Raw genomic sequence first — 11,546 nt, forward strand, 5'->3', positions numbered from 1 at the left:
TCACCACCACGGATGGAGCTATACCGTCACTGGGTGGTTAGGAGCTGGCCACGCTAACCAGTGAGCTGCCGCGCGCATCTTCGCCCTCTTCGTTAACTAGAACGCAACAAGGGATCACAGAATTAAGCGCGCGCATATCCGCTCGTTGGTTCATGGCTTGAGCAGAAATAGCGCGAAAGAACAGATATGGGACGTGAGAAAGCGGACGGACAAGGATGATGAAATGTCAGCGCCGTTACCTGTCGCTGTCTCCCGGCATGGTTCGGCTGTGTAGCTCTGTTCCTGCTCAAGAAACGGTCACACGCCGCCTCGAAAGTGACACGACCTTTGCACCATCGCGCAAGGGCTTGTGTTTTGGAGATTCTGAAGGGGATTTTTTCTGCAAGCAATGAGCAACACCGCAAACTGCGCAACACCACATAAGCTATAACGCCGCACACAAAACAACGAGTGCTTTCTCGTACCTCTCGATAGATGTAAAAGCAAGGGGCCCGGTGCCGCTTTTTGGCAGGTTTAACATTTTTGTTTCTTTTTAGATAACGAATCGAAGTATCAATCGCAGACAGCGCGATTGCAGGGCAAAGAGGCTGTAAAGAAAGCAGTGAATTTGGGCGCCTCCTTTTCTTTGCATTTCTTTCCCCCTTTGTTCCGCCTTCGCGCTGCGTAACTAGCCTAAGTGAACGCAATCCTGAACCAAAATATGTTTTTCATTTTGTAGGCAGCAGCGCTCGGCTGTCATTGCAAACTTACCATTGCATATACTGGGTGCGTTGGACGTGACCATTAAAGACTGGCGAGGAATAAAATTCGGGGTCTCGTCAAGGCTATCCTTTATACTTTCATCATACACAGGTCAGGTTTCGTGAACTCCCTGTTTGCTCTTTGTATACTGAGTAAGAAACAATATTTCCATCTTGTCGCCGCCTCGCTGTTGCAAAAAAAAAAAAAAAAGATATTGGAGCAGTCTTTTCAAAGACTTGCTCTGGCCTTGACAGATGATGTTATTCCTTCTTTTGGGGCCTCGACCTTTGGATTAAGCAAGCCACAGGGATGTTCGCTCCGCCGCACAGGAATTCCACCTTACTTAGTCCAGCGGACCGATCACCTAGATATATTTGTATTTCTTTTCTTATTTAGCACTTTTCAAGTAATGATTATTCATTCCTAGTGTTATTCACATAAGTTTAACATTTATTTTCGCATCTTCACGTATTTTACCCTATATCAGTCCTGAAAATTTATTTACGATTGTCTTTGGAATAATCCATCCATTTCTTGGCCAATATCCCATTATGGCTATAAGTAACATTTTCCTTTTGTGGATAACAACAAGGCTATCAGCCCTTTCATAGCTTGTTACGACATAAAGTCTCCTTAACTGCTTCAGCAACAGGCGCTATAATGGCGCATGTTCGTGTCGTTGGAACGGCATACTTTTCAGGCAGCTATGCATCCTTTGTACCAGATTAACAATGATAAAAATAAAAATAAGGAATTAATAAAATAGAAAATACAGTGACCTTATTCAGGAAAAAAAAATAAGGTGAGAGCACAAGTTGGCAGAAAATCGAGTCAATTGGTCTGCGGAACGAAACATCCGGGACAATGAGCATAGGCAAATCATTATAAAATATGAAGACGCCAAATAAACCGACACACACAAGAGAAGAGAACGGGACAGGGCGCCCTGTTCCGTTCTTGGGTTTATTTGGCGTCTTCATATTTTATAATGAACAGCTACCAACTAGCCCAACAAAAAGTGCTTTTAGGCAAATCATATAGCGCTACTTACAAGTGCTTTCTCTTTTGCAACAAATTCCGTCCTCTTAAGCGAATAGCCTTATTTCTTCAAGGACGTTAAAAGAATATGCGACCACGCGGCGATGAACTTTGCGTATGCACGTGTGCATACGTATAAACACAGTAAAACGAGCTTAACAGAACGAAGTTAGCCGTGTTTTTCCAATTTGGTTCCCAAAAAGATGTCAATCATAAAATCTGACGAAGCCGCAATTGTGTTGACTGTACTTGCTTCGCTGTGGTTGCAAATACTCCCATCCGTCACCATAGGAATAATTTGCTCTCTTGCTTACTATATCGCTGACAACATAAGCAACCGTGATATAGTACGTGGAATGTGGGCACAAAGTCCACAAAACTGCTTCGCTTTGTGCCAGTAACCTTATATCTTAGATTAACAATTCACAAGTGCAGAAGATTACGTTTCTTTAATAGCCAGCTACTGCATGCACTATCGAGGAAAGAAGGCATAGATGACTAATCTCGTCGTGCTGCAGAGGTTTCCCCCCCCAGAAGGCAAAATCGCCAACTTGCACTCATATTTAGGGCAGGCCTGCGTCTTTCCACAGCTCCATGACATCACTGTCGGCGGTCTTGAGTGCGATTCGTTCTTTCATCCTGGAGACCTGCTCCGGCGAGAAGTGGTTCCGCCAGTCCCCCACGATGCCTTTCCTCACGAACTCTCCCTTGAATGGCTTCTCCAGCATATTCCCCATGGCTTGCATAAAAGACTTCACACCTTCAGGCAGCGTCTCCAGAGGAACGCTGGCCAAGTTCTTGCTCCAGTCGTTCATCTCCGCGTTCATTTTCTTCATGGAGTCGACGCTAGTCGTAGCTATGATCCTCTCGAAGATATCTGGGCTCTGCCTCAACTTGTCTCCGTACTCCTTACCCAGGAAGTCGGCGATCTTGAGCACCCAGCCGCGAGTGTCCTTCTTGAGGTCTTCGTAAGTGACGAAAAGCACGTTGCTGTCCCCTCGATGCTCGTACCAGGACAAGAGGTGGTCGAAGTAGTCGCCGAAGTCCACTTTTCCTTCGACGAACATGTCGAAGAACTGGTCGAAAGTGCCGTCATCGAAGCGGTACATCGGCATGTTCCTCGTGTGGTAGTAGAACGACACGCAGCAGTCGTAAGGGTTGCGGGTGATGTAGACGTACTTGGCCTTGGATGAATAAGGCTGCTTGTTGAACGGCAGGTGAGTCTTGATGGCATTTGGTCGTGGCATAGCCTGTGCGCTCTCGGCTCCTACAAGCTCCAAGAACGGAGTCATGTTCATGAACTCCGTGATGTTCGCAGGGGGCACACCGTCGCGGAATATGCCGTACACAATGAATTGCATCCATGTTGTTCCGCATTTTGGGTAGCTCACGACAAAGACGTCCCCGTCGAGCGGTTTGTAGGACAGAGTAGAGCGCATGTTTCGATCCGTGAAACTATAGCTGAGGTACAGACCTTCGAAATCTCTGTAGGCATTCTTGTACGGAGGTCCGGGCTTGCCCGCCTGCAGGGAAAGCACATGATCGCATAATGTAAGAAAGTGCTATCGAATACAAAGTGTGTATTTTAGCTGCAGCGAAGTAAAAAAAAATATATATAATGCCTATGGCAGATAGCACAATTCTTACCCTTGATCTAAATTATTACTACTACGAGAAATCAAAACACCTACTTGAATAATTAACATAAGTACGCTAATGAACGTCTTAATTATTTACGTTACGGTACATATTTCAATCTACCAACTGTAACTTGTGAGTACGCGTCACATCGACTTAGAACAAACTATCACGACTGCGCCAGTTTTGAGCTATTATATTTCAACAAAGTGGCCGACGATGTGCATTGGCGTTCCAGTTATTTTTGTGCTTCGATGCCTAAAGCAAGCGTTTTCTCAGAAAAGTGGAAGAACTGAAGCGGCGCGACTGCGGCCTCAAAAGTATAGGCGAAGAAGAAGATGGGCCCACGCGCAGGTAGCACGAGGATAGAGCTCGTTAGCGCCCTCGACCTGAGCGGCCGCGATGTCGACCGCTCCCGAGATCCTGCTGCACCATGGCTGGCCAGTCTAAATAGACCGTGGTTATAAGGCGCCTGCCGCTTTGCGCCGGCTCCCACAAATTGGTGACCCGGAAGACCGAGCCCAGCCATGCCAGCGTCAACCCACACAACATTGCATTTTTACCGCAAGTTTGACGGCGAATATTCCGAAACCTGAGCCATCCTCAGAATTCATTCTAAGTCGATATGCCTTGCATACCCATTTGGTACAATTCGTTGATTGCTAATATGTGCCGTAAGGTAATTAATTGAAACGGTAATTAGTATGATTACGCTTATTGTTCTACAAACCATTTCTGATTCCTCGTAGGAGTGATCGCCGCCTCACCGAGTAATTTAAATCAAAGGGTTAGAACTGTGCTAGCAGCCACGTGCAATTTTTTCAAATTTTTTTTGTGCAGCTAGAAAACACCCTGCATGTGATTAGAAGTATTGGGAGCTTCATGAATGCGCATGCAGTGAAGTTTTTCATGAAATGCGCTAATTTTTAAACTTTGCCTCTGCATACGCGTTTGATGAGAACGAGCTTGAAGTGTTAAAAAATAAAAATAAACGCGTGTGACTAGTGCGACATGTCAGCGGTGTACAGCCACATAATCGTGGTATCCACTCTACTGCAAGTTGAATACACTATTGCACAATTCACAGTCTCTCCAGGCCCTGTGTCCATTCCCGTGGGCGATAGCTTTGAACAAAGTTAAACCAAAACTGATAAGCTAAATATTTTGTTGCAACTTTAAGCAATATATGCGGGCGATACCACACGTCAAGCGTGCAATATTTATTTTGCCACTCGTTCTCGAGAAAACCGATGATTTGTGCGAGACGCAGTGCTGCATCGCAACCGAAGATTCAAAATGAATGTTTTGCACATTTCAAATGCCACCAGATGACGCGGCAATTCCGGATGAAAAGGGAAGATGAGGAACTGCCATGACACGTTAAACCTGTGTACCTGTGCGTTTTCAGTAAAACGAAAGATGCTTTTACCTGAACGAACCGGAGAAATGGACTCTCTATCCACACATACTGATGCGAGCAGGTGCCCGTGCAATATTGTAAGGCAGGTACTTTTCAGAATCGTATAAGAGCGGTTTACGAGAACAACTTACTTTAAGATAAAATGTGTTTGACTAGGAGTTTGTATTGATTTAATTGAATTATGGGGTTTTGCGTGCCAGAACGACGACCTGATTATGAGGCACACCGTAGTGGGGGACTCCGGAAATTTGGACCGCCTGGGGTCCCTTAACGTGCACCTAAATCTAAGCACACGGGTGTATTCGCATTTCGCCCCCATCTTAATGCGGCCGCCATGGCCGGGATCTGATCCAGCCACCTCGTGCTTGGCAGCCCAACACCATAGCCACTAAGCAACCACGGTGGCTTGTTTTGGTTTCTGAGAAAGGTAGCAGCCGTACTACATTTACCACTTCATCCAATTATTCTGACATAACTCTGTTTCGATGGTCTTATATAATACTTTTCCGGAGGAGCTGTGGTAGGAAACATCACCAAAATTTGCAGTTTTGCGGAAATGAAAAATAAAAAAAAGCTATGACGTATAAAGAGGTCTAATTAGTGCTTCTTTCTTTTTGCCCTACAGAACCGCTGCACGCAAATTATCACACAATATTAAAATCACTGAGGGCGACTGCTGTTCGCGTATCCATAGCAGTGAAGTGATGGTTATCGAACAAGAATGATGCGAATGTGTCGTATGCCGAAGTGACAGATCAGTGGCGCTACCATGACTGGTTCAATAGGTTCATGAAGCTACATGCAGTGCAGCGAAGACAACTGCTATCGTACCACAGAATGCCCACCTCTGTTTTACAATATCATTAACGCGTGATTTTGTCGCCCTTCAATAAATTGGAGATGAAACGTTCATATGGTCTAGATTCATAAGCTAGAGGGAAACGAAACCCAATACATAAGTTAACGCCGGGTTCTGCATCTTTATGCAAGTAACTGCAGCTCTTCTCACTATATTTGTTGACTGATGCCCGTTTTGTTTGTGACAATATACACGCGCAAATTACCTCCTAATTCTGTTTTTATTCCACATTCTCCTCATGCCATTCTTGCCGCTGGGTCGGGTCAATTCACACCGGTATCGTTGAGATAAAGCAGGCAGAAAAACAAGAAAGAAAGAAAAAAGTCCAGAATGTTTGATTTCGTGTGTGAACAGATTGTCATAGACATGCCTTTTTCAAAGCGAAATAAGTCCGACGCATGCTTGCATATTACACTATTTTGGAGGATATTGTTCGATATACTCGGAAGCACTTGGAAATATCTGCCAAGCAAACTGTGCATAATGGCGTTCACATCAGAGGGAACGACTGCTGTCTTAAGGCGGATTGTGCTTTTGTGCATCCTTCGAACTTTGATCTGCGAGACACATGATAACGTATGAAACATATCTCTTCGAGGTCTTTGTTGCCCGTTTCTTCTTCTGTGGGCTTCTTCGATGACGGCATGACAGGCTGATTTCGATTTCCTCACCGACAGCTGCGTGCAACACCGACAAGAAGAGATCGTGCATGCTATCGTCTGACGTAGGGCATTTGTTAAAACAGAACTCGCGCCACGAAGGAATGCCCGGTCCAGTAAAAACAGTCTTAAAGAAAGAAATCGCGGACTTCATCAATTTCTCGATCACTGAACTCGATTACTGTGACAATAGCGGGCATTCACAGCGCACGCCGACATCTTCGCAAGTTCAATGCCTTCCCGCAAGCATCGTGAAGGCATTGTTGCGGAAAGGAAAGCTAAAAATAAAATCGTACACAACGGGTGCTGGTTTCCTGTTTTAATGCGCTGGCATTCTGAAGGTACTTCACGCCCTTTCAGAGGGCTATTTATTTATCTATGCATGTTTGCAATCAATGAATCTAACCGTTTTCTCACCTACGTGGGTCACTTAGTAGTAGTAGTTACTGGTAGAATGGCTAGCGCATCGGGCTTCTGTGCCGAGCTAACAGGGTCCAAAACCAAGCACCGGACCAACTTCGGTCACTGAGTATACGCCATTGCGTACATACGTACCGCTCTTCAACAAATCTCTTTCATGCCGACATGGGTGACTGTAGATGCGGGACTGGTTGGCACCGCTGTACGACGGTAGCTGCTCGAATAAACACTTTGACGCCGCTTGGAGCACTGGCTATGTGCCACTCAGTCTGTGCTAGTCTTCAATTAACCTCTTTGACGATTACTTGGCTAACTATGGGAACATACCACTGTACAGTAACGAAAAATATACCTTAGTCGATGCTGAACGGAATAGAGCCCACGTCACAAGGGTTCTTCAAGGACAGCAACCTGACGCAATAGCAAGTTGCGCCATGAATGCATTGGGTATGTGCCGCTCTTCAATTAACTTCTCGCCAACTTGGGTCACTGAGTGTGTGCCACTGAGGAACAATTCTCAGCGACTGCAGGAACCGGCGAGCCACGCCTCTCCTCTCGGGGGTCGCACGCGGACTTCTCGACGGTGCCTCTAGATGGCGCAGCGTGTCCAGAAAGAAGCGCGAGAGAGAAGTCCAGTTGCAGCATAACGCGTTTCTCAGCGTTCGCACGCACGGGTGCACCATCCATTTTGGAGGCCAAGCGCAGGCTTCGCGGCGGCGGCGCTAGATGGCGCCGAGTGCTCGCAAGGAAGCGCGGAAGAGGAATCTCGCTGCAGTATACGCCTCATACATAACTCGTTTCGGCGGTGGAAATACGTTGTGTCACTGTATAGTTCAATGCCATTACCATCGACAGTCACCGTCAGATGTGTTCAGCCGCATTTTTGTGTTTTTGCTTTGTTACCGTTTAAGAGCTACAATTATAAACCAAATTACCTAAGAAAAAGTGTGTTGCTGTTGGTGTTGCTGCTGCTGCTTGTCATTCTGTGGAACAAGCTATTCTGAGTGCACATATTATTGCACTCCATATAACTTGCACTGGAACATATTATTGCATATATTATTTATGACCACCTCAAATCTAATTACTTCCTTCTTTTTAATCAACATGCGTTCCGATCATCTTTATTATCTGGTAGACAGTTCCGGGAATTTACCACTAACTTGCACTGGAGTATAACCTTCAAGGTGACTCCTTTTTTTCTTGACTACTCCAATGCATTGGATCGCGTCGCTAACTGCTTTATCTGCTCTTGGACTAGGCCCACTAGCGCCATCTTTTCTTGACAACTTTTTAGCTTTTTGCACAAGTCACAGTCATAAATGATATTGCTTCTTTTAATGCAATCAGCATTTTTGGGGAACTTCACGCACATTTAGTGGATTGTCTGTTTATCTTTCTGTCGGGCTCCGTCTCTAACCGTTTCTCCATCAACTGGTCCCTGGGTATGTGCTGCACTTCAAGTAACTTCTCTGACGTCACCTGGATATGTGTCGCAGTGCCGCTCTTCGATGGCAAAAAAAAAAAAGTTCTGTCGGGTTTCTTTTTTATAGTTCTGCATGTAATCGAAACAGCGTCAGATATGTTCACATAATCTTGTGCGAATACATGTTCACACATCCCAGGCGCGGACTTTGCGGCGGCGCCGTTGGGTTATATGCGCCGTTAGCCTTACGCATGACGCGTTTCGCCGGTGGCACTCAGCTGTGTCACTAGTTTGCTTCAATGCTAATCGCATTAACGGGGGCGTTTATTGTGAGAGGAGTTACGCCGACGTTGTTTTAGAGGGTGCGTAACCCAATGCCATCCCGATAACAACTAGAAAACCATTGCATACGTCCAGGCGCATTCACAAGCGCCTCAGCATCAAACGGATACTCGGTAGTAATTACGGCTTATTAACTTCTTGAGCTTTGCTAAGAGCTATCGCACTTTGGAGTTGCCTTCCAGATACCACTGTCTCAATTACTAACCGATAATTTTTCCGTGAACATATTGTATGCACATATCGTGTACTAAATATGAGTAATGATGCAATTTTTCGCTAGTAGTGGATAGTTCTGTAAGTTCTTATTTGTTCTGATGATGTATTTTGTTGTGTTATTTCCCTATCGCTGAATGCTCCAAGCATAGCCAGCGATAAATAAATAAATAAATAAATAAATAAATAAATAAATAAATAAATAAATAAAACTTTGAGGACGCCTAACTTCGCCTTTAAGAGTGGAACGCGATAGAATTACAAAAATCCCCGACTGCTTCTTACGCTTCCTTGCAATTGCACCTTACATAACCATAATGTTTACCAGAATATGCTGGCGGCGAACGCTATGCACGAAGGTGACCTTTCTGGTATAAACGCGGTCTCTTGGGTAGGCCGATCCCGGAGGTAGTGCACAGCCGCGTAAAAAAATTGCATCACTTTCAGGTTACTGTTATTGTTTGTACGCTTAGTATTTAAATGGCCACCCGCCGTGGTTGCTCAGTGGCTATGGTGTTGGGCTGCTGAGCACGAGGTCGCGGGATCGAATCCCGGCCACGGCGGCCGCATTTCGATGGGGGCGAAATGCGAAAACACCCGTGTGCTTAGATTTAGGTGCACGTTAAAGAACCCCAGGTGGTCAAAATTTCCGGAGTCCTCCACTACGGCGTGCCTCATAATCAGAAAGTGGTTCTGGCACGTCAAACCCCAAATATTACTATTATTAGTATTTAAATGTGACAAGATTTAACGTAAAAGGAATGCACTGTCGGTGTTTTGTTTCGTGACATTTGTTTGTTGGCTGTGCTTCTCAAAATTCCGAAGAATAATCTTGTCAAGAATGTAAGACAAGGTATGAGCAACTTTAGTGTGATAGAATGGTGCGGCAATATAACCCGCGTACACCGCATAGGTCATATAGCAACGCATGCCATATACATATACCTAAATATATACGGCAGTTTTCGCTCATGGACAACCCTGCCGACGCCGACACCGGATTTTCTGCGACAGGCCGGGGCCCTTAACGCTATCGCGTTAATAAATACACATTGTTGTCGACTGCTACAGTGGTGCCTACTGTGGCCTCTGAAATACCCGCACAGTTTCCACCACTCTCGGAGTTTGCATGGTCGCAAAAAAAAAAAGACGCACAAATTTACAAGCGCGAATGTTGTTTGATATGCCTTAGTGGTTATAGCACCTCTAGTCCTCAACAGCGCGTTCCCACATTGTTAGAAATAAGCCACCAGTTACAGGGGGTAGCAGGTTTCTTTTTTATTTGCCACATGGCGAGGGCCAAGTTATTGCGAGGAGTTGGTTTCACACACCACGACGGCAGGGCGGATAAGTCCAACGGACAGAGTCCCGAGCTCCTTAACAACTGCCGCGCAATAAAATGTAACCAGTGAGGTCGGCACAAAGAATATACTTTCAAATTGAAAGAAAAGGGCAATCATAATAGAGATATAGATATTAGGGCGCATACCTGAAGCGTTGGGGAGGCCGCAATCTCCATTGTAGGCCCTTTGCGGGCTTTCGTGCTCTTTTTTCTTTTTTTGTACGCCAGACGCTTTGCGTCCCCCAACGATGGGCACACTCATCTAAAACTCTCGGATATTTCCTAGGTCGCGCAAACCAAGAAAAAAGCGCCCAGAAGTTAAAGGACCGCGGAGAATGACAAAAGAACAAACCTTAGACGAAGACGGCGAACCACTGCCGTGTCAATAAGCGACCGTGTTCTGTCGGCCAGCGAAACCTGCAGCACCGTACTTCAATACATACAGGAGCTACGGACAAGACGGACAGCTCAAGTGAACGTCACGCCCCCAGAGGCTGGCAGAGATAAAGATACCTGAAAGCAAAGTGTACTAAGAAAAAAGAAAAGACTATAGGCGGAGTGCATTATCTTCCGTGAATCGAAGTCAAGGACCCCGCGATGCGGCATGCGGCGCAAGAACGCCCGCATTTTCTCGAATGTAACCATGGCGCAACCTAAGCACCCATTAACCTCACTACAATCACCACCACTAATGCAATACAAGACGCGAGAGTCCCCAAGAAAGAAATAAAAGTTTGTGCTTGCAATCTCAGTGCTCAGTTAAATGTGCGTAGATCAAACACGGTTCTTTTTTTAATTCTTAATCAATTACTTCAAGGTGTCATATTGCCGCTACGCGCAGTACCTTGCGCAGTCCTTACATAACTATACAAGGTACGAACTTCAAATTCAAGGAACATATGGAGAATGTCAAGTTTAACGTGCGAAACTTTCATGTTTCTGGCCTAATTTAAGACGTTGCAAATAATTACTGAACTCTCGTTTCTCCCTTATTTTATGCGTCATAAGGGGCTCGCAATTGGTTTTCCTCGTGTCCTCGGTGAACTAAACAACAAATTTCATTTAAACACTTAAACATTTTAAGAAAATAACGGGCATAGCTTGAAAAACATGCCGGCCAAGTTCGAAGTGTGTGGATTAAATGAGGGTTTTGCAATAAAATACGCATGCAAGTGGTATATACGGAGTGCTAGGAGTGTATTTTACGAGCGGCGCAAGATTGAGCTCGCTGCCCTGGTATAATTACAAGCAACACAAAAATCAAACGAAGAAAAATGGGAAATCTGTGTTCAATGTTAGATGCCACTTAATCAAATACAGCGTTCGCGAAACATTTCTTAAGCAAGTCTTAGAATGTGCCACGCAGCTGTTATAAGCTACATTTCCCAACGTCCCCTGGAAACTGTTGCAGGAAATTTATATTCAGTTGAAATTGGGGCCATATCAAG

General features: G+C 45.2%; 1 protein-coding gene across 1 annotated transcript; it reads right to left on the minus strand.

Moving 5' to 3' along the window:
- Nucleotides 1-2,209: 2,209 nt before the first annotated feature.
- LOC142570992 (sulfotransferase ssu-1-like) lies at nucleotides 2,210-3,525 on the minus strand. Its single transcript, XM_075679287.1, has one exon. The coding sequence runs from the start codon at nucleotides 3,216-3,218 to the stop codon at nucleotides 2,343-2,345; it is 876 nt and encodes a 291-aa protein (XP_075535402.1). The 5' UTR covers nucleotides 3,219-3,525; the 3' UTR covers nucleotides 2,210-2,342.
- Nucleotides 3,526-11,546: the final 8,021 nt, after the last annotated feature.

The sequence above is a fragment of the Dermacentor variabilis genome, chromosome 2, assembly GCF_050947875.1.
Source record: "Dermacentor variabilis isolate Ectoservices chromosome 2, ASM5094787v1, whole genome shotgun sequence".
Lineage (NCBI taxonomy): Eukaryota > Metazoa > Arthropoda > Arachnida > Ixodida > Ixodidae > Dermacentor > Dermacentor variabilis.